We start from the raw sequence: 24,772 nt of genomic DNA, 5'->3' as shown, positions 1-24,772 counted from the left end.
CCTGACCAGTTACAGTCGAGGTCCTTCCAGGCAATGGGATCTAGACACTACCAGGTCAAAATGTCTGAGAGTGTGGTTGGTTGGGGTGGTTCAGAGGACAACGATAATGTGGGAATGAGAGAGAGAGAGATGGCATGCATTTATAAATGACTGAGCCAATACTAAATGTCCCTTAGATTACATCCCTATAAACTGAACCTTTAATAATAATATAAATAGTTATACATTGTATTTATATGGCACACGAGGCCAGATCCAACACTGCCAATGGAGGTCACACACACACACACACACACACACACACACACACACACACACACACACACACACACACACACACACACACACACACACACACACACACACACACACACACACACACACACACACACACACACACACACACACACACACACACACACACACACACACACACACACACACACACACACACACACGGAAGGTGCAGATGAGGACTCTGACAGTTATTTATTTGTTTGTAATAGGCCCTAATAATTTGGCATAAGATATTGATGGCTATGTTGGGCTATCTCAAAGTAAATAAACTCCCTTTGAAATATGCTTGGCCTGGAAAGTCCCCCCCCCCCCCTGGAAGTGCTTTAGTTACGAGACAGTGTCGATCACAAATATCTGAGTACACTACACATCGACTCACAAAAGACCAGACAATATACCTGCGCAGGGCTGTCACGCACGCACGCTCGTGCATGCACGTCACGGCACTTTGCGCTCCTCTGACTCACACAAGACCAGACGTGGCCTCAGTGATTATACCTGCGCAGGATGTATGAGATGTGTATTGAAATACTGTGCCTCCGTCGATGCAGGGGCGAGACATGACAAATACACACAGCGGCCCGTAGGTGGAAAACTCTATCCGAGTTGGGCTGGCGGATTTTCGCTTGATGTTTTTTCATTCGATTTTTTTTTGCCAATGCGCGACCCCACTGTCACCTACCCGCGACCCCAATTTCAGTCGCGACCCTGTAGTTTGAGAACCGCTGGTGTAGTGTGCCGTGTGCCTGGTGCCAGTGTATGGTAGCCGTTGAGCCTGTAGCCCAAGGTTGGGTGCTACCAGTGGTGCTGAAGGAGGCAACTTCTACCCTACATTGTGGGGAGTGCTTTGAGTGTCTAGAAGAGCGCTCTATAAATGTAATGATCATTCATTCATCGAGACGTCGTGACTGCAGCTCTGCATCAGAACTTAGTGTTTGCATCCCAGTGACATCACCGTGACGACCTGTCTTAGTGTCCTGCATCCCAGTGACATCACCGTGACGACCTGTCTTAGTGTCTGCATCCCAGTGACATCACCGTGACGACCTGAATAGAAACAACGTGACTTCTATTCCGGGGGTGGATTTTCCCTTTAATCAGGTCATTCAGAGCAAAACAGGTAGAGGTAGAGAGGTAGAGAGAGAGAGAGAGGTAGAGAGAGGTAGAGAGAGGTAGAGAGAGAGAGAGAGAGAGAGAGAGAGAGAGAGAGAGAGAGAGAGAGAGAGAGAGAGAGAGAGAGAGAGAGAGACGCCGTAATCAGAAACAAGTCTGGTAGTATTAAGTGGCATTAGAAAAGATAGACTGTTGTCATAGCAACATGGAGGCATCCCAAACACAGGCGAGCGGGAGGAAGGTGGGGGTGGGGGGGGCGTGACACTCACAGACTGAGGATATTTTCATCAAGAGCTCAGCCGCTGGAGTTCCCACCAGCATCACAATAAGCTTCAACTGAGCAATGTCTAACACACCAACATGAAGGGGGAGGGAGGGAGGGAAGGATGGAGAGAGGGAGGGAGAGAGAGAGAGAGAGATAGAGAGATAGAGAGAGAGAGAGAGAGAGAGAGAGAGAGAGAGAGAGAGAGAGAGAGAGGGAGGGAGGGAGGGAGGGAGGGATGGATGGGGAGTATTGGTTCAGGAGAGAAGGATGAAAGAAACGTCAGACTCAGTGTGTGCTCGCATCAAGGGGGCAAAAGGAACCTAATCCTGGTCAGAACAACGGGGCAGACTTGTGATTTCATATGCAGGGCACGTCACGAACGCTGACCCGCTATGTGCCGTTACTTGCCGTTATGTGCTGCCATCTTCAGACTCAGTTTACTGTACGTATCAGTCAACACTGAACTGTAGATGTTACGATCACGAGTGCAGATTAACTCTCCCACAAGAGAGTATGACGATGTGAGAGTTGTGGAGGGGGTGTGGCTAAAGTATAGGGGGCGGGGCAAAAGTTCAGCCGTTAACCGGAACGAATGTGTCCCACTTCCTGTCCACGCTGGAATACAACGAGTCACGATGAACTGAAAGGCTGAGAGTTTTGAAGTGAACACGCATCTGAACGGGACATGTGGAAGTGGACACAGAAACATAGTTAGAACCAGGACTGAAGAATAACAAAGTACATATGTTGCGATTACGTTAGCAGATATTGTGATTAGCATTCCTGCTACGTTGCTGTAGGTTTAAAACCCAACGTCATCGCCTCCCATTAGATCTCCCTGGTGTTTCTAAAAACATCCTTCCTTACGTTGATACTGAGATACTCAATATGATCTCCCATGTGTTGTTCTGCCTCACTTAGCACCAATCACACGCTCCGTAAGGTCAGCCTCACTTAGCACCAATCACACGCTCCGTAAGGTCAGCCTCACTTAGCACCAATCACACGCTCCGTAATGTCAGCCTCACTTAGGACCAATCACACGCTCCGTAAGGTCAGCCTGACTTAGGACCAATCACACGCTCCATAAGGTCAGCCTCACCCAAACACACGCTCCTTAACTGGTTCTGCGCCAAAAACGAGTATACTCGTTATTGCCGTCCAACCGTGGAGCGCCAACCACGACTCGAGTATACTCGTTATTGGATCCGTTTTTCTTTTATTCGCTATTGCCATTCATAATTCATCGGGGCAGACTGTGCATGCTGTTCTGAATGTGTCTGAGCTGGCAGACGGTCAATACCGCCCTCTAACGCCTTGCGGCCGATATTGCACTCCATTTGAAACTATGTAGTTTGTTTTCTGGGCCGAGCTGAGCCGTGCGGGCGGGGTTTAAATACTCCGGCAGGACAAGCGCTTACAACGATGCATCAACTAGGCTGCCCCCCCCCTCGTTCATATGCAATGCCGGATAACGTGGGACGGACCTCCGCGACCAGTACTTGGAATGGCGATCAGATAATTGGATTATTTTTTTTCTCATTACATCAGAGACAAGGTAAGGACAGTATATATCCAATCTTGCGTTGATCTGATATTTTTTTCTCCCGCGATCGAAGCTGTCTGTGTGGAATGTGTGTGTGCTGTTTCCCGTTGGTCACATCACAGCACGGAGGGGCGCCCCGCTACAAGCCCCCTTTCATGAGTGCATGAGGAGACATAATAACGATAATCTAGCATTGATTTCAGGAAGATTCGATAATCAGGCGAAAAAAATGGCAAGTGGATAAGTGGATTTAACTAAAACGCTGTTTTCGCGTCTTTTCCTGGGATTACTCAGAATCACTCAAACTATACTCATATTCACCACGGTATAAAACGGAAATGTACGGATGAAAAAATAATCAGTTTTTTGCATGTTGACCAGAAGAAACTCACTGACAATCGACAACGTTATTAGATCCATAACTATAATATTTAATATAGTTTTAGCACTCGCAAACACGCCATTCTCTCCATTGAACAAAGCGCTGGCGGTCAATGTGTTAACACATTGTCTGCCACGCAGTATGCCCCTCTTTGTGCCCTCTCTGCCACCGCTGTAAGCCTATGGAGATGTTTACCTTCTTTGCAGGGCTATAAGCTTTTAAATATTATAGCTATATCGACATTACTATGGCCCATTCAACATCGGGTATCTATCGTTCCGGATGTGGGAACGTTATATTTTTTCATTCATACATTGTTTTGTTAATACCGTCGTGCATATAAGTATGTTTTTAAGGTTGTCTGCAGTAATTCCTAAAACGCAAGTATATGATAGATTATCGATTGGCGTTTCTTTCCTATACACGCTATATTAAAAAATTCAAATATATATGATCGGTATACATTATACATTATGCTTCATCATGCGTGAAGGAAAGGGGGGGGGGTAATTTATAATTCCTTGATTGTCAGTAGCATCTTTTTTTAGTATGGGTTGATACGTTGATCAGATGGATTGCAGTGAAATAAATAAACAACCAGGCTTAAAATAACCTCTTACTGTTCGCCGATGAGACTGGAGGAAAAATATTCCAATTATTTGACGTCGATCTGCTAGATCCATTTCCCGTTTGTATGACGCAATAAACGGCAAAATCATATTGATTATTGCGTTTTGAAAGCGATCCCAATGTACCGTACTTTTCGCACTATAAGCCGCACCTGACTATAAACCGCAGCAGCTAAATTGAATGATGTGTACATACCGGTACCTATATAAGCCGCACTGGACTATAAGCCGCAGGTGTTTTAATGTTTAATTACCATATGTAAGGGTTCGTGCACAGAGGGGATTGTCACAATACTGTCGGACAAATAACAAGAATTAACTCATTTACAAGTTGTATTAAGTTTAGCAAATAAGGGAACAGATAAATAACATTTCAATGCAGTAAAAAAAGCAATATTTTAGGGTTTGGTCCACATATAAGCCGCACCGTTATATAAGCCGCAGGGTCGAAAAATGGGGAAAAAAGCCGCGGCTTATAGTCCGAAAAGTACGGTACTCGAGTGTTTGTCTGGATCCACGTTACAATATATCTCCCTGGCGGAGGAATTTCCCTGATGCACCGAGCGCCACTTCCGGTTTGGCGTGGAGTGTAATTTGCCCAAAATCACCAGGCGGCGGTATTGAGGCGTTGCAATATCAGAACAGGGTCCAGCTGAGTCCCGGGGGGAGGCTGGATGAATTATGAATGCCATGGCAAAAAAATATTGATCCCAAAAACGAGTTCCCTTGTTGTTGGCGCACAACGCATGGCGGGCAATAACGAGTATACTCGTTGTTGGCATCCAAAGTGTTAAGGTCAGCCTCACTTAGGACCAATCACACGCTCCTTAAGGTCAGCCACACATCAGAGGTTAGTAGGCTCATAATGACTACTAGAGGAGTGGAGAGAGAGGGGATCATAATGACTACTAGAGGAGTGGAGAGAAGATCATAATGACTACTAGAGGAGTGGAGAGAGAGGATCATAATGACTACTAGAGGAGTGGAGAGAGAGAGGATCATAATGACTACTAGAGGAGTGGAGAGAGAGGATCATAATGACTACTAGAGGAGTGGAGAGAGAGGATCATAATGACTACTAGAGGAGTGGAGAGAGAGAGGATCATAATGACTACTAGAGGAGTGGAGAGAGAGGATCATAATGACTACTAGAGGAGTGGAGAGAGAGAGGATCATAATGACTACTAGAGGAGTGGAGAGAGAGGATCATAATGACTACTAGAGGAGTGGAGAGAGAGAGGATCATAATGACTACTAGAGGAGTGGAGAGAGAGGATCATAATGACTACTAGAGGAGTGGAGAGAGAGAGGATCATAATGACTACTAGAGAGAGGATCATAATGACTACTAGAGGAGTGGAGAGAGGATCATAATGACTACTAGAGGAGTGGAGAGAGGATCATAATGACTACTAGAGGAGTGGAGAGAGAGAGAGGGGATCATAATGACTACTAGATGAGTGGAGAGAGAGAGGATCATAATGACTACTAGAGGAGTGGAGAGAGAGAGGATCATAATGACTACTAGAGGAGTGGAGAGAGGGGATCATAATGACTACTAGAGGAGTGGAGAGATAGAGGATCATAATTACTACTAGAGGAGTGGAGAGAGAAAGGAGCATAATGACTACTAGAGGAGTGGAGAGAGAGGATCATAATGACTACTAGAGGAGTGGAGAGAGAGGATCATAATGACTACTAGAGGAGTGGAGAGAGAGAGGATCATAATGACTACTAGAGGAGTGGAGAGAGATAGGATCATAATGACTACTAGAAGAGTGGATAGAGAGGATCATAATGACTACTAGAGGAGTGGAGAGAGAGGAGCATAATGACTACTAGAGGAGTGGAGATGATCATAATGACTACTAGAGGAGTGGAGAGAGAGGATCATAATGACTACTAGAGGAGTGAAGAGAGAGAGGATCATAATGACTACTAGAGGAGTGGAGAGAGAGAGGATCATAATGACTACTAGAGGAGTGGAGAGAGAGGGTCATAATGACTACTAGAAGAGTGGAGAGAGAGATGGTCATAATGACTACTAGAGGAGTGGAGAGAGAGAGGATCATAATGACTACTAGAGGAGTGGATAGAGGATCATAATGACTACTAGAGGAGTGGAGAGAGAGGAGCATAATGACTACTAGAGGAGTGGAGAGAGAGGATCATAATGACTACTAGAGGAGTGGAGAGAGAGAGGATCATAATGACTACTAGAGGAGTGGAGAGAGAGGATCATAATGACTACTAGAGGAGTGGAGAGAGAGGATCATAATGACTACTAGAGGAGTGGAGAGAGAGAGGATCATAATGACTACTAGAGGAGTGGAGAGAGGATCATAATGACTACTAGAGGAGTGGAGAGAGAGGATCATAATGACTACTAGAGGAGCGGAGAGAGAGGATCATAATGACTACTAGAGGAGTGGAGAGAGAGATGATCATAATGACTACTAGAGGAGTGGAGAGAGAGGATCATAATGACTACTAGAGGAGTGGAGAGAGAGAGGATCATAGTGACTACTAGAGGAGTGGATAGAGGAGCATAATGACTACTAGAGGAGTGGAGAGAGAGAGGATCATAATGACTACTAGAGGAGTGGAGAGAGAGAGGATCATAATGACTACTAGAGGAGTGGAGAGAGAGAGGATCATAATGACTACTAGAGGAGTGGAGAGAGAGAGGATCATAATGACTACTAGAGGAGTGGAGAGAGAGAGGATCATAATGACTACTAGAGGAGTGGAGAGAGAGAGGATCATAATGACTACTAGAGGAGTGGAGAGAGAGAGGATCATAATGACTACTAGAGGAGTGGAGAGAGAGAGGATCATAATGACTACTAGAGGAGTGGAGAGAGAGAGGAGCATAATGACTACTAGAGGAGTGGAGAGAGAGAGGATCATAATGACTACTAGAGGAGCAGAGAGAGAGGATCATAATGACTACTAGAGGAGTGGAGAGAGAGGAGGCACCTGGTAGTTACTCTGTGGTTTAGGGCTGAAAGTCTTAGTCTAACAGCTGGAGCTGACCCCAGGCTTTAGTCCAACAAATGGTGACTTAATCAACAACATGTGTCCCACAGTACAGAGAGAGAGAGAGAAAGCGAGAGAGCGAGAGAGAGATAGTGTACAAGGACTAAACAAGCTCTACAAGTGGATAATTCTGCCTCCTGCCTGTGTAATCTGGAGATGGTAAGAGTGCACACACACAGTACACACACACACACACACACACACACAGCCACATTGACGTGAGCGTGTGGTATTGGGGTGGATGAGTGCAGAGCATGATGTAACACCAGACGCCCCACGCTGGGTTTGCTGCTTCTTAACACATTGATTGCCAGCCACGAGAAATCTTGTTAGTTCATGCCATGCGTTGAGTGCCAAGAACGAGAAATCTCGTTATTTAATCGTTATTTTTTTTATTATCGATTTCCATTCATTTTTCATCAATCTAGTCTCACGTTACCAGTGGGGATCTATCGGAGCTCGAACAGGGAAAATACCGCCCCCTATCGTCTCGCCGGATGGTATTGCACCCATTGGATTGGACTGAATGAAATGGATGGGAAAAAAAGACTCCGGAATCCACATTTTACTTGTCAGGCATGTAACCGGAGACGATCCCATTCATTGCCGAGCCACAGAACAGCGTGGAATATGTGTTTCCAGTACCCAGCGTTGGATCAATAAACGCGATCGATATTTAGAATGGCGATCAGGAATTGGAATAATCTTTTTGGAGAACATCTGATCTGAGGTAAGGAATCTATTTGACCAGTCTTGGGATAATCAGAGTTTTTTTCACCTATATCTCAGCGTGTCCCATATGTGTGTGTGGCTGTGAGTGTGTGTGCTGAAATAAGAAAATAAGAGAATCGATTTTTCAGCCCGCTTCTCTAGCGTGCATAAGTACACATACTGTATACTATCGATAATCTAGCGTTTATTTGAAAACGATTCATAAATCGGCCCGAAAAATGACAATGTGTTTTGTGTATTCCACTAAAGCGTGATTCCTGCAGAATCACCTTTTTTTCTGGAAGTTTAAAAAAAATTGCTTTTTTCAAAATGGTATAAAACGGAAATGTACCGATTAAAAAACAATCCGTTTCGACAATGTTGACTGCAAACAAGTCATTGATAAGCGACTGGTGTATTAGACACATAGCCATAATTTAAGATAGTTTATGCATTCGCAAATGTGCTCGCCCTCCCATTGACTACAGCGCTGGCACTCAAGCGCTAAATCGTGCGTCCCTTGCTGGCACTCAAAGTGTTAAGGGTTGTGACCCTATTAGCAGCTGTCAGGGGCTATTTCTACGTTTGTTTTGCTGTGTGTGTGTGTGTGTGTGTGTGTGGCCTGGTGGGTGTTTGTGTGTGTGTGTGGCCTGGTGGGTGTGTGTAATGTGTATGTGAGAGTGAGTGAGTGAGTGAGTGAGTGAGTGAGTGAGTGAGTGAGTGAGTGAGTGAGTGAGTGAGTGAGTGTGGCCTGATGGGTGTGTGTGTGTGGCCTGGTGGGTGTGTGTATGTGGCCTGGTGGGTGTGTGTGTGTGTGTGTGTCCTGGTGTGTGTGTGTGTGTGTGTGTGTGTGTGTGTGAGAGAGTGAGTGAGTGAGTGAGTGAGTGTGTGTGTGGCCTGGTGTGTGTGTCCTGCTGGGGAAATAAGGAGAAACATTAAAGTGTACTGGAAGCAGAGGAGCACAGTGGGCAGCTGAGTCAGACCACAGGGGACTGCTGACACACACACACACACACACACACACACACACACACACACACACACACACACACACACACACACACACACACACACACACACACACACACACACACACACACACACACACACACACACACACACACACACACACACACACACACACACACACACACACACACACACACACACACACACACACACACACACACACACACACTTTCTCGACTAATGCAACTGATTGCAGTTTCACAGAGGTAAGTCAGTAATACTGTAAGTCACGCATAGCACATATTTAATTTACACTCCGTTACGAGTCCCGGCTGTAAATCACAAGCTGGCATCAAAGCCATAAAATGTATCAGTCAAAGAAAACATGTGTATGCTGACAACGCAAGAACGTGTCCATGTGTGTGTCTTAGTAATAGAGAAGCTGTAGCATTATCAGCCAGGCAGCTACTGTGAGTGAGTGAGTGAGTGTGAGATAGAGTTTGAGAGTGAGTGTGAGTGAGTGAGTTAGTGTGAGGGTGAGTGAGTGAGTTAGTGTTAGTGTGAGGGTGAGTGTGAGTGAGTGAGTTAGTGTGAGAGTGAGGGTGAGTGAGTGAGTTAGTGTGAGAGTGAGGGTGAGTGAGTGAGTTAGTGTGAGGGTGAGTGAGTGAGTTAGTGTGAGGGTGAGTGTGAGTGAGTGAGTTAGTGTTAGTGTGAGGGTGAGTGTGAGTGAGTGAGTTAGTGTGAGAGTGAGGGTGAGTGAGTTAGTGTGAGGGTGAGTGAGTGAGTTAGTGTGAGGGTGAGTGAGTGAGTTAGTGTGAGGGTGAGTGTGAGTGAGTGAGTTAGTGTGAGGGTGAGTGTGAGTGAGTGAGTTAGTGTGAGGGTGAGTGAGTGAGTTAGTGTGAGGGTGAGTGTGAGTGAGTGAGTTAGTGTGAGTGAGTGTGAGAGTTAGTGTGAGGGTGAGTGTGAGTGAGTGAGTTAGTGTGAGGGTGAGTGTGAGTCAGTTAGTGTGAGGGTGAGTGTGAGTGAGTTAGTGTGAGAGTGAGTGTGAGTGAGTTAGTGTGAGTGTGAGTGAGTGAGTTAGTGTGAGTGTGAGTGAGTGAGTTAGTGTGAGAGTGAGTGTGAGTGAGTTAGTGTGAGGGTGAGTGTGAGTGAGTGAGTTAGTGTGAGAGTGAGGGTGAGTGAGTGAGTTAGTGTGAGAGTGAGTGTGAGGGTGAGTGAGTTAGTGTGAGAGTGAGGGTGAGTGTGAGCGAGTGAGTTAGTGTGAGAGTGTGTTTCAGTGAGTGTGAGAGTTAGTGTGAGAGTGAGTGTGAGCGAGTTAGTGTGAAAGAGAGTGAGATAGAGTTTGAGAGTGAGTGTGAGAGTGAGAGAGTGAGAGAGTGTGAGAGTGAGTGAGAGTGAGATAGAGTTTGAGAGTGAGTGTGAGAGTGTGAGTGAGTGTGAGATAGTTAGTGTGAGAGTGAGAGTGCATGTGAGAGTTAGTGTGATAGTGAGTGTGAGAGCGAGTGAGTGAGAGATTTAGTGTGAGAGTGAGAGTTAGTGAGAGTTAGTGTGAGAGTGAGAGAGTTAGTGTGAGAGTGAGTGTGAGAGTGAGTGAGTGTGAGAGTTAGTGAGAGTTAGTGTGATAGTGAGAGAGTTAGTGTGAGAGTGAGAGTTAGTGTGAGAATGAGAATGAGAGTGAGAATGAGAGAGTGTGAGTGTAAGAGTGAAAGTGAGGCAGTGCAGAGGACTGAGCAGCATTCAACACAACTATTTGATGAATCTATGACGCTGCGCACCATCTATCTGCTCCCTCATAGATTTACAAGGGTTTAATCTAAGGGGCCTATTTTCATCAGCGTGTGGTTATAACCGTGGCGGAAGGATACGGTCTGTGCCGGGGAACAGCGTTCGGCCGGTAAGTAGTTCAGCCATGATGCAGCCCACTGACCAGATGTCCACTGAAACACACAACACACTGGAGTCAACACAACACACACTGGACTCAGCACAACACACACTGGAGTCAACACAACACACACTGGACTCAACGCAACACACACTGGACTCAACACAACACACACTGGACTCAACATAACACACACTGGAGTCAACACAACAGAACTTCACAAAGGCGTGAAGAAAATGACCGTAGTCACTACTTTTAACACTTTGAGTGCCAGCAACACGTTTTGTCATTAGTTCATGCCGCCCTTTGAGTGCCGGCAACGCTATATAGCGTTTGTTTGTCGTATTTTTTTTATTGCCGATTTGAATTCATATTTCATCAATCGAGCCTCACGCTAGTGTTGCAGAGTCTCTCTGAGCTCAATTGGGAAGATACCGCCCCCTATCGTCTCTCCCTGTGGTACTGCACCCCATTAGTTTAGACTGATGATGGGGGGGGGCCAGTTTCCTCATTTTCCTTTTCCGTCAAGCCAACTGAAGAATCCATTGTGATCGCCGACCATCAGAACAGCGTGGATTATGTATTTCCAGCACCCAACGCTGAATCAATAAACGCGATCGATATTTGGAATGGCGATCAGGAATTGGAATAATCTTTTTGGATAACATCTGATCTGAGGTAAGGAATCTATTTTACCAGTCTTGGGATAATCAGAACTTTTTTCACAGAGATATCAGCGTGTCCCATATGTGTGTGTGTGTGCGATCAGGAAATGAGAATCAATATTTCAGCCCGCTTCTATAGCGTGCATAAATACACATATACTATCGATAATATAGCGTTTATTTGAAAACGATTCATAAATAGGCAGAAAAATGACAACGTTTTTGTGTATGCCAGAATATTCCAGTAAATGCAGATTATCACGGAATCTTTATATTTTCCTTGAAAACGAGGGCTTTTCAAAATGCTATAAAACGGAAATGAAGCGATTAAAAAACAATCCGTTTCGACAATGTTGACTGCAAACAAGTCATTGATAAACGACGGGCAGATTAGACACATAGCCATAATTTAAGACAGAGATTATGCGTTCACAACGCTATCATTGAAGTGGGTGCTGGCATTTAACCACGTTTTACCATGTTAATGGCCGGTAATCAAAGTGTTAAGCATGAAGGTCTAATTTCAAGCGCAATCCTTAATAAATAAATAAAAATTAAAAAATAAATATGATAATACATAAATAAAATAAATATAATACATGAAAATGCATAAATTAATCAAATAAATAAGATAATACATAAATAAAATAAATAAGATAATACATAAATAGAATACATGATAAATCATAAATAAGACAATGCATACATTTATAAATATAATAAATATGTCAATACATAAATAAATACGATGATACATACATAAGACTATGCATAAATTAATAAATATAATACGTGAATACATAAATTATGCAACATAAATAAATATGATAGCACATACATATGATGATACAAAAATAAATATGATATCACATAAATATGATGATACATATTAAACATGACAATACATAAATATAATACATATGATAATACATTGATTTTAATCAAACAGCTGCTTATACTGTCAGCGATCTGTGCGTGTGATCTCAAATGATGTGTACTATTACGTATCGACAGTGATACTGCATTTATGATTTCTTCTTTTTTTATATATAAATATAGGCCTATATATATTCTGTTCACTTAAGTAGTTATCATATGTACGTATATGGTATAGTGTGTGTGTGTGTATGTGTGTGTGTGTGTGTACCGGTCATGTTGTAATGCATCCAGTTCAGCATGATCTCCGGGGCGCGGTACCAGCGTGTGGCGACGTAGCCGGTCATCTCATCGTCCGTGTGCCGCGCCAGACCAAAGTCCAGGATCTGAGAGAGAGCGAGAGAGCGAGAGAGCGAGAGAGCGAGAGAGCGAGAGAGAGAGAGATGGAGACAGGAGAGAGAGAGAGAGACAGAGAGATGAGAGAGAGAGACACAGAGAGATGAGAGAAAACAAGATGTACAGATATATGTATTTATTCAATAAGCTACTTCCTGTAGAAGCTCATTTGTAAGCAGAGACCACATCTCCTGTCTCCCACCTTAAGCTCACAGTCCTCGTTCACAGCCAGGTTGCTGGGTTTCAAGTCCTGCAGATGAGAGAGAGAGATAGAGAGGGGGGAAACAGAGAGAGAGAGAGATAGAGAGGGGGGGGGGTAGAGATAGAGAGCGAGGGGGTAGACAGAGAGCAATATAGGGGGGGTAGACAGAGAGAGAGAGAGAGAGAGGGGCATAGAGAGAGAGTGGGGGGTAGACACAAAGAGAGATAGAGGGGGGGTATACAGAGAGAGAGAGAGAGAGAGAGAGAGAGAGAGAGAGAGAGAGAGAGAGAGAGAGAGAGAGAGAGAGATAAAGAAAGAGAGAGACAGGAGACGAGAGGTCATAACATTGCTATGGCAACGCCAGAGAGGTATCTGGTTGTAGTGACACTGACACTGCATCATGGGACATCATCATGTTTACATCACATCTGTCCCGGAGCTTGTTTAAACCAGTTACAGCGTTTACACTGTAAAGTATTTATTAGGGTTGTAACAATCTCAATACAGAGTCGGAAATTCAAAACCACTCACGATCAATACGGCGTATTGAAATATAAAACTGTGTCGACGACTCTCCCCCTCTTCTCTAGGTCTGAACTGGGCATCCCATCAGCGTAGAGTGGGGGGGTATGCCAAACCAAGCTGTGTGGCGTGCATATAAATATAAATATGATCTACAATTAAAGCTCTGCAGTATGGATGCAACACAAATAATGAATCATTGTGTCGTTACACTCCCCTAGTATTTATCCAGTGTCTTAAATAACAGTATAGTTGATCTAGTATCACTTCACATTACAATGAGTGGTAGGGTGGGGGTCAAGGAGATCACGTGATCCTACATGGAGATCAAGTGATCCACACATATCTGCTGCTACTCTGAGGCGGGATCCACTCTGAGAGGCGGGATCCACTCTGAGAAGTGGGATCTACTCTGATAGGCGGGATCTACTCTGAGAAGCGGGATCCACTCTGAGATGTGGGATCTACTCTGATAGAGGTGGGATCCACTCAGAGAGGTGGGATCTACTCTGAGAGGTGGGATCTACTCTGATCGGCAGGATCTACTCTGATAGGTGGGATCCACTCAGAGGTGGAATCTACTCTGAGAGAGGTGGCATCTACTCTGAGAGGCGGGATCTACTCTGAGAGGTGGGATCTACTCTGAGAGGTGGGATCTACTCTGATAGGTGGGATCTACTCTGAGAGGCGGGATCCACTCTGAGAGGTGGTATCCACTCTGATAGGCAGGATCTACTCTGATAGGTGGGATCCACTATGACAGGTAGGATCTACTCTGATAGGTGGGATCCACTCTGAGTTGGGATCTAATCTGATAGGTGGGATCCACTCTGATAGGTGGGATCTACTCTGATAGGTGGGATCTACTCTGAGAGGTGGGATCCACTTGATATGTGGGATCTACTCTGAAAGAGGTGGGATCCACTCTGATATGTGGGATCTACTCTGAGAGGTGGGATCCACTCTGAGAGAGGCAGGATCCACACAGGCCATGAGGAAAGTTATGCATCACACACTGGACTCTAGACACAGTCAGTCACTCAAATGTTTTTATAGAAGCGTGCGACTCACTCTGTGGATGATGTCTGCAGAGTGGATGTACTGCGGAGATAAACCAGACGAGAGGGTTGTTAAAGGATGCACAGCATCTGATCATGTAGATAATAATAATAACTTTATTTGTATAGCACTTTTCATACAGAAATTGCAGTTCAAAGTGCTTCACAACAGTAAAAAATACAGGCATAAGCGAGCATGGCCGTAGCCAGCTATGAGGTCACCGAGGTCTGGACCTTGGTAACTATTTGTAACTATTAAAAATAAAAAAAGAAAATTAGAAAAAAAAAGAAAATCTTTGGTCAAGTTTGGTCAACGACCGGCCCACTACTAGGCTGGAACAGCGGCCCATTTGTACTGACTGACACTGGGCTGGCCCAATCACATCTCTTACTAAGCACCCCCCCACCAGTCGTGCAGGTACATGACTGAGAGGGGGGCTGGTACATGACTGAGGCTACGTTTAGACGGAGAGAGTCTGAACAGAAACCGCAAAAGTCGTCTTACGGTTTCACTTTTAATTTTGCGTTTAGACGAGCGTTTTGGGGTGGAATTCTCCGTGCAGACGAGGCTGTAACAACTCGAGACAACGGAGCCCTGCTGTCACACGATTGGCGCATATGTCACATGACGTGCTGTGAAGACCCGCCCTACTCTGCCTCTGATTCGCAGACTGTGGGTGGGGAATGTGATTGGACCAAAGCAGAGTCACTCACAGACAGTGGGTCCAGTCACGCCGCGGGACAGATTCTTGTGTATTTAAAAGTACTGCCAATGTAGCCTTCAGGTGATCGCCATGGATAGAATCAGACATGCTTTATTTACGCTTCTAGGCTACTGGCGCATGCCTGTGATGTAAGCAGTACACGCGACGAGAGCCTTGACAACCCTTTCGTCATCGTTTTATGCGGTTTGACAGTTTAGATGAGAGCGCAAAGGTTTATCGTTTCTAGGAATTCCACCCTGGAAGGTGGTCTCACTTTTTTACGGTTTCACCCCGTAAAAACGCCGTTTCCGTATAAACGAAAGGCACATCCGAAAAAAGATTTTTGCGGATTCACCTGCTAGCATTTCCGTCTAAACGGGGCCTGAGATGGGGCTGTGGTACATGACTGAAATGACATGAAAGCAGTGTTTTGTTTGTCTAAGATTACATTTTTTTTTTATTAAAAAAGAAATTAAAAATAAAATATTTAAAAAATAATAATAATAAATCTCGAAGCTTCGAATTAAAATTGAATCTCGGCCCCGAAGCTTAGAATTCCAAAAAAAAAAAATTAAGGTCAGCCCTAATAACAACAGAGCAGTGCATCGCTCTTAACACTGAGTTTCTTTACAAAGTACAGTTCTAAATTACCTTATAGAACAACAGAGCAGTGCGTGCTAGATGGTGAGACTCGAAATCAATCATACTTTCTGCTTTTTAGCATTGATTTAGAGCGAAAAGATTGTGTATCACAATTCTCAATGTAAAAGATTATTAAATAAATCCACAATACGATATCACAGTTAGGACATATATATATATATATATATATATATATATATATATATATATATATATATAGCCCGGCCCTCAACCCTCAACCTCTGAAATAACTTTTTAAGAGAACAGTTGTGGTTCCATGTTCCCATGGAAACGCTGGCAGCTGACCTTTAACCCCCTGAGGATCTGGTAGATGAGGAACTGGACGTGGTCGTCTGTCAGCTTCTGACACTTGACGATGTTGTTGAGGTCCGCCCCCATTAGGTGTGTCACGAGGTACCTGCCAATCACACAACCGCAACCAATCAGCAATCAGGACAGCACAGATGACATAACATGAACCATAACGTGATTTTACTGTGAAACCATTTAAAATGTGATTGTCTTATTGTTAATACCGGACACCACTAGGCACTTAAAACATAGAATTTGCGTATCAATAATGTATTTCTATCATATGAACTGAAAGCTGAATAATAATAATAATAATAACTTTATTTATATAGCACCTCTCATACATGGATTGCAGCTCAAAGTGCTTCAAAGCAAATAGCATAAAATGAGCATACAGTTGACAGAATAAAAGCAATGCATAAAGTTCAGACATAAGAATAGGTATAAAAGACAATTAAAGTAGTGTAATGTAGAAAGTGCAAACATAAGAATAGGCTTAAGATAAGTACAATAAGTACAGTGTTGCTCGAAAGCATGTGAACCCCCCCGGAACAGCCAGTCCCCCAGTCTATCAGTTGTTTGAATACCAGAGAGGCAAGACTTTCGTGATGATGTCATCAAGATGCACATCCTGGAGCTACATGTAGGACACCACGATGGGTGGTAGGGATGTGCACGGGTATCCAGTTAGTAATTTTTTAATTAACCATAGTCTTAACTGTTAAATGGTTCATTCTTATATATATATATATACACATACAGGTGCAGCTCAATAAATTAGAATATCGTGGAAAAGTCAATTTATTTCGCCGTATTGATGCAGTAATTTGTGCAAAAGGAGCCCCAACTACTGTAAGTACTAAGTGAACACACTTTTCAGTAGCCCGACATTTCTATATGAAAAATATATATATTTTGATTGGTCTTATGTAATATAAAAAAAATTCTGAGATACTGAATTTGGGGTTTTCATGAGCTGTAAGCCATAATTATCTAAATTAAAACAAATAAAAGGCATGAAATATTTCACTTTGTGTGTAATGAATATATAATACTATATGAGTTTAGCTTTTTTAATTTAATTACTGAAATAAATGAACTTTTACACAATATTCTAATTTATTGAGCTGCACCTGTATATATATATATTGTTATGTATTCATTTTATAGGGTGAATGTGTAAAAATGTTAAAAAATTTGAATGTAAAAAAGTTAACACATGAGACAGTGGCTCCATTGTCATGTCAGAAGATAATAATTATAATTATGATAATAATATTATAATAATAAAAATAATACAACAACACTATCTGTGCTGCACATGCCGTGTGTTTTGAGAGCGGGTGTCTGCATCATCGTCTCCAACTGTCCACACTGACGAGGACTTGTTCTGTACATCAGTGTTGCTACTAATGATGAAGACTGTACTGCTGCTAATGATGAAGACGAGGACTGTACTGGACATCAGTGTTGTTACTAATGAGGAGTAAATCGCAAGACGTGCTGTAGTTTTGTCGTTGGCTAACGTTATGCGTTAGCAAGCGTTGTTGTGTGGCGATGGGCTGCAGTGTGAACTCGTGGATGATCAGTGATGTCATACGTCTCAATGCTGTACAGATGTTGCCTTGCGACGTTAGATTAGATTTATATTGTCCTGTTGAGAGATGATTAGAATATGAAATGGGCAGATTGTGGCACGGCAGACCACTGGCAGACTGGGCTGTTCCGACATGTTTTCCTTCATCGAAACTACAATAATGTGGGGAAAAAAATAATATTATAGATATGTCGATCAAATCAACTAATTGATTAGGCGACAATATCCTGTGACTAACTAAGACTCTGTGTAGTCACTGGGACAACCCTAGGTCTGATATAAAGGACTGTAGTCACTAGGTCAACCCTAGGTCTGATATAAAGGACTGTAGTCACTAGGTCAACCCTAGGTCTGATATAAAGGACTGTGTGTAGTCACTAGGTCAACCCTAGGTCTGATATAAAGGACTGTGTGTAGTCACTGGGACAACCCTAGGTCTGATATAAAGGACTGTGTGTAGTCACTGGGACAACGCTAGGTCTGATATAAAGGACTGTGTGTAGTCACTGGGACAACCCTAGGTCTGATATAAAGGACTGTGTGTAGTCACTAGGTCAACCCTAGGTCTGATATAAAGGACTGTGTGTAGTCACTGGGACAACCCTAGGTCTGATATAAAGGAATGTAGTCTCTAGGTCAACCCTAGGTCTGATATAAAGGACTGTAGTCTCTAGGTCAACCCTATGTCTGATATAAAGGACTGTGTGTAGTCACTAGGTCAACCCTAGGTCTGATATAAATGACTGTAGTCTCTAGGTCAACCCTAGGTCTGATATAAAGGACTGTAGTCTCTAGGTCAACCCTAGGTCTGATATAAAGGACTGTGTGTAGTCTCTAGGTCAACCCTAGGTCTGAAAGGACTGTAGTCACTAGGTCAACCCTATGTCTGATATAAAATACTGTGTAGTCTCTAGGTCAACCCTAGTTCTGATATAAAGGACTGTAGTCACTAGGTCAACCCTAGGTCTGATATAAAGGACTGTGTGTAGTCTCTAGGTCAACCCTAGTGCTGATATAAAGGACTGTACTCACGAGGACAACCCTAGGTCTGATATAAAGGACTGTAGACACTAGGTCAACCCTAGGTCTGATATAAAGGACTGTAGTCACTAGGTCAACCCTAGGTCTGATATAAAGACAGTATGAGTAACAGCAGCACACAATGTCCACTGGAAACATGTGGCATGTAGTCAATATTGTTCAGCCGGAGTATAGGCGACCTGCTCTCTGTGTGTGTGTGTGTGTGTGTGTGTAGTAGTAGCAGAACAGTACAAAACACTTCATCACTGATTTGCATCTCTGCTACTAAACCAACAGGGCTGCCCCCCCCCCCCCCCCCCACCCCTCCCCCAGTGGATTAATGGGGTCAGTTTGGTGTTAGTCGAGCAAGGCTTTGTTAGTAGATTTGTATGCTTTTTCTTCCATGTTGAGTGAGTTATCTTGTGAAAAGGGATGAGAGCATCTGTGGTTGAGAGGTTACATCGACTGGCCTCACCGATAAGTCGTCAAAATCCTATAACTATTAACCTTCTGTAGAATTTCTGTAGCCAAACCAAGGTGTGTGGGTGTGTGCACGCATGTGACGTGCACATGACGTGTACAGGTGTGTGTGTGTCTGTTACATCACAGCCCACACCATCTAGCCTGAGTCAACAACATCTGCACACTTTGAGGATTATGGTGTTTCACTGTCCTGTTCCTCGCTGGAAGTCAGACAGGCAGGCAGGCAGAAAAAAAATATGGTGTAATACGATGTAATATGGTATAATATGATGTGATATGATGTAATATGGTATAATATGATGCGATATGATGTAATATGATGTAATATGGTGTAATATGATGGCGTGGTGATTCCATCCACTACACTGCAGCAGGAGACGAGTCAAAATGTGCAAACAACACGTCTCCTGGTCTGTCTCTGTGTCTAATTGCTTATGTGAGGAGAGATGTCTTAAGCTGTCGTTCAGGTGTGACGCTGTGTGTGTGCGCGTGTGTATGTGTATTTACTGTGAAACACACACACACACACACACACACACACACACACACACACACACACACACACACACACACACACACACACACACACACACACACACACACACACACACACACACACACACACACACACACACACACACACACACACACAGGTATTTCCATAGTGATGATGACCAATTGACTGTTACCATGGAGACTGGCTATATGCTTAGTGCACATGCTCAGGCTACTTCAGCACATTCTGAGCTATAGGAACTGGATTTAAAGGCCCAATCAGTCATCCAAACATAAACAAATGGGTCGCCCCACCAACAACAATAGAAAATACAAATGGAGACATGCTGTCATTCTCTAGTTGACTGACTGAACTCTAGATACAAGGACTAACACTATACAACATGCTGTCATTCTCTAGCTCTTGATACAAGGACTAACGCTAGACAACATGCTGTCATTCTGAGCTCTATATACAAGGACTAACACTAGACAACATGCTGTCATTCTCTAGCTCTTGATACAAGGACTAACGCTAGACAACATGCTGTCATTCTGAGCTCTATATACAAGGACTAACACTAGACAACATGCTGTCATTCTCTAGTTGACTGACTGAGCTCTAGATACAAGGTCTAACGCTAGACAACATGCTGTCATTCTGAGCTCTATATACAAGGACTAACACTAGACAACAGGTAAATATGACAGAGCTCTTGATACAAGGACTAACACTAGACAACAAGGACTAACACTAGACAACAGGTAAATAGGAGTTTTAAAATGCATTTGGCTTCATGTTTGGACTGAAATAAGTTTATTTACATTGGAACAATACTTTATTGACATATACTTTTAATTATGATGGACAGCATATTTTCTATCTACAAACAAATTCTCATATCTCATAATGTATGTGAATATATCACTAATGTACATGGTTAAAACATTCTGGATCGGGTCTTCAACAAACACGACTACAGATACGTGTTTGTGTTGATTGATTGAAAACTTTAATTAAACAGATTGCAGAATGGGTACAGTACAGCTCAATACACACAATTGTTAAGGGGATGCAGACCAGAGAAAGACTCTCGTCTTGTTTACATCAGGGTCCCCCATTTTCAATTCACAATGTTAATAATTCATAATGTTCATCTAATATTCAGCTAATTAGTAGGATGAATGGTTTCATTGTGCAAGAGAGGGGAAGAAAGAAAGAAAGAAAGAAAGAAAGAAAGAAAGAAAGAAAGAAAGAAAGAAAGAGATAAAAAAAAAAAGTAGGGCTGAATTTTTTTAATCGCCTGACAGCACACAAAGAAAAGATAATAAAAATGATCACTTACACATCATTGAACTCCTCTAAGCTGGTTGCTGGCGTGAAGACATCCAATAGACCAATCACCTAAGAGCAGAGAGAAAAAGGTCAGAGGTAAAAAAAAAAAAAAACTAAAAAGAAAAATACATCCTCAACACAATCGTGACTTGGTTCACAAACCCAGTAGAAAATACTAATTGGGACCAGGGTTCATGAATGATCAGGAAAAGGATAACTGCTACACGGAAAGATTCACTGGAGCGCACAGACTGTCTGTTTTAATGCTATGTCTCCGGAGAGACAGACACACACCAGACTGTCCGTTTTACTGCTATGTCTCCTGAGATACAGACACCAGACAGTCTGTCTCACTGCTATGCTTTGATTCTGAGAGGCACCCGACCGTCTGATTAAAAGAAGCTGATGTGCAGTGGAATGTCCCCGTTGATCATCAAAATCTCATTTTGTTTTGACCTCTTGATGCCGATGTTACCAGCTGCTGTTAGCCAAGAACAGCACTATTAAAACTTGAGTTATAGATATCGGCACCACTGGGAAACAAAACAGACCTCGATATCAACCCACTGTTACTGTTTACCTTTTAGATAAAGGTCACTTGCTACAGCTAATGTCTTGTTTGGTCAAATATGATGATAGGAACTTCCCCCGTTAAAGCACGGCTCCAGGGGGGTGTGTTTGTTCTGCAGGAGCCCCAGAGCGGTGCTTCCTCTCCAGCTATGAAGCTTCCCCTCTGATGAAGGCTGACTCACTTCATACAAATCAAATCAAATGTATTTGTAAATCCCGAGATCACATGGAATAGCCCCTGTGGGCTCTACAGGGCTTCTTGTACAAGTCGAGAAGAAACTTAAAAAGATCAAAAACAAATAAAACACCATAAAATCCAAATATGCAACACACTGAGACTTTAAGGAACAGATGGGCTGTTCAAAGGGATCCCCCAACTGGATGTCGGTGATAATATAGTGTTGCAATGGATGTTAGATGGAACGAGAATAGAACAGGCGAATAATTGGTATGAATGTTATATACATGTAATGAAACATATATATATATACAAGGTAACAATAAGTATCTAAGGTACATAAGAACATATACAAAATTGAAGGACAAAAAAAAAGTGAGGGAGATGTAGAGTGGATCCATCGCACAAGCCTCAGTATCTATCTATTTAATCACATAAAGTACAAGTAGCTCGAAATTGTATTTGAGTACAGTACTCGAGTAAAAATACTTAATTACTTTTCACCACTGTACAATTCCATTCTAATGTAATTGCTGCCTCCACTTGTATATTATTTGAGTGCTCCTGTTGGGGGGGGGGGGGGGGGGGGGGGGTTGCACAACAGGAAACCCATGCAGAGCTGAGGCCACCAGGAAATACTGTTGCAGCTGGTTATGTTCTGTATGTAAGACTTTGTGAGATAATGATGACAGTGTGTGTGTGTGTGTGTGTGTGCGTGCGTGTGTGTGTGCATGATGATATACATTTGTTCTGTGTGTGCACAAACACAGAGAGAAAGAGAAGGGAGAGACGGAGGTAAATAGAGAGAAAAACAGAGGGGGAGAGAAAGAGAATACATCCAGCAAGCAGCGTGTGTGCGTACGTGCGTGTGCTTGTGTGTGTGTGCAAGGGCCTGCTGGGTAAAGAGCGGGCAGCAGTACCCCCCCCCCCCCCCCCCCCCCCCCCGTAGAGAAGCTGAGGTGGGTGAAACACAGTGAAAACACAGCGACGTCCCGCCCACGCAGGGGAGGAATCCCAAAGCTCATTGGTGGGCCTGGGCCAAAACACACAGCCGATTGGTCGGCACAGGCTTTCCAAAATCAAAAACCCAGGGAGTCTCCCGGCAACAGTGAAAGAATAGCATCACAGGAAAACTGTGCAGTGGGGCTGCAAACATGTAGTGGAACAGTTATATTATCATACTGGCCAATCGTATCTCGCTCTGCCATTATGAGATATTCATCTCTCCAGCACCTACTGTGCCCGTGGACAATTTTACATGCACCTCACTTGCACGTGACCACGCCTACTCCCGTGCGTGCCTCTACAAGACACCGGAAGTGGAGTCACGTCCACGCCCTTCCTTATTATTTTCCATCCGTGGAGCTGCTATATGCACTTCAACCAGGTGAAACGTTGTTATGAAGCAAAGGGAGAAATTACGCAATGTTGGACTTTCGCCAGAAGTACGCCAGCCCCCGGACCCTTCTCGGCACGTCCGGACGGAACGTCGGTCCTATTCTGAACTTTCCGCGTCTCTCGGCAGTGGACCGATGGACTATGCGCGGCGTTTGGCAGCCGACAGGCGTTGGTACTAGCATAATATCAATACTACTCGTTGTCTCGTGAGACGACCGGGCGATGTGTTGGCACGGGGGGGCTGGGTATTGGATGAATGTGGTCAACATGACTTGTTAAATGTTTTCCAATTATCCTGGCGCGCGCAGCTACTGCTAATGCTAATGTTTTCAATCGGTGTCTAATGTTGTGGGTTGGCTGGGGCTTATTTACCCTTTATACGGGTGGAGGGCCTGACGACAGGGACCAGGACAGGTGTGCATTTATGAATTGAAAATGGGGGACCCTGATGTAGACAAGACAAACGTTTTTCTCTGATCTGCATCCCCTTAACAATTGTGTGTATTGGGCCTTGGTAAGTGTGCCCATTCTGCAATCTGTTAATGGAGTTTTCGTTCATTCATTCATTTATCCCTTACACGGGTGCACAGGTGTGCCGCAGTGGAGGTTATTGCATGCCTACTAGTGAAGCAGTGCTTAGTGCTTCACTAGTATTAGACTCGTCAGCAGCCGCCACTGGTGTTCCGCGCTCTTCTCCATCGGTCCTTTGCCCTGACATGGTAGAGCGGTATCCCGCCCGGCCAATGCCAAGAGGTGAGTCGGCCCGGCAGGTGGCTGAGTGGGCTGATGAAGCTTATACCGCCGCAGTACAGAATTAGCAGCAACTAATAACATTGCTCAATTGGCTGCTTTTCTGTCAAAAATGGTGTCGGGTGGTGGGGCCTTAGGGCGAGCGATGTCAAAACCATCGCGCAAGGTTTTGAGGTTATTCAGTTTTTGACCCAGCCGCAAGCTATAACCGCAGGGAGGGCCAGGATGCTGTCAACGCTTGTTCACAGGCATCTTTGGTTGGCGCAATCTCCCCTTGAGGAGGAGAGGAGGGTTCTCCTCCTCAGGGCTCCCCTCTCTGCGGATGGACTTTTGGTCTGTCCACGGAGGCGCGGGCGGTATTTGACCTGGGCTCCACGCCGCCCCACACCACGCAGCCAGAGGTGAGAGAGAGCACGGACTCGCCAGCGGCTGCGGTGAGGCCCCCGGCCAGCAGCCATGTGTCCCCCGCCTGAGATGACTGGACACAAAGAGAACAGGTGGTCACGGTGCCGACAGCCTCTGCGGCCAAGGGATCGGCTATATTAGATGGGCAAGCCCTGAAAAAACGTTGCCATCTAGCTGTGTCTAGCACGCTCTCCGGTTACTCCCCCCCGCTACACTACGGGACTCAAGGCTCTGATTTGTCCCCTTTGGCTGCGGGCCCCGTTCTTCCAGTGAAGCGCAAGCGGCCCCACATATCACTTCTCATGGAGACAGGGGCTGACACCCAGT

At 44.2% G+C, this 24,772-nt stretch overlaps 1 protein-coding gene across 1 annotated transcript in view; it reads right to left on the bottom strand.

Annotated features, from left to right (window-relative positions):
• The window catches only part of LOC311229847 (mitogen-activated protein kinase 14A-like), a gene marked incomplete at its 3' end in the record, with an annotated part of 103,114 nt that overhangs the window by 5,740 nt on the left and 72,602 nt on the right, over positions 1-24,772 (bottom strand). Inside the window, exons 3-8 of the mRNA XM_084315920.1 lie at positions 21,155-21,213; positions 16,208-16,319; positions 14,569-14,598; positions 12,976-13,023; positions 12,649-12,763; positions 10,817-10,888 (exon numbers count right to left, since the gene is read on the bottom strand). Coding sequence (XP_084172046.1) covers positions 10,817-10,888; positions 12,649-12,763; positions 12,976-13,023; positions 14,569-14,598; positions 16,208-16,319; positions 21,155-21,213 — 436 coding nt within the window. The remainder of the gene's footprint in view (positions 1-10,816; positions 10,889-12,648; positions 12,764-12,975; positions 13,024-14,568; positions 14,599-16,207; positions 16,320-21,154; positions 21,214-24,772) is intronic.

Source organism: Notolepis coatsorum (assembly GCF_963971535.1).
Source record: "Notolepis coatsorum genome assembly, chromosome: 6".
NCBI lineage: Eukaryota > Metazoa > Chordata > Actinopteri > Aulopiformes > Paralepididae > Notolepis > Notolepis coatsorum.
This window is presented reverse-complemented; position numbering and strand designations above follow the sequence as displayed.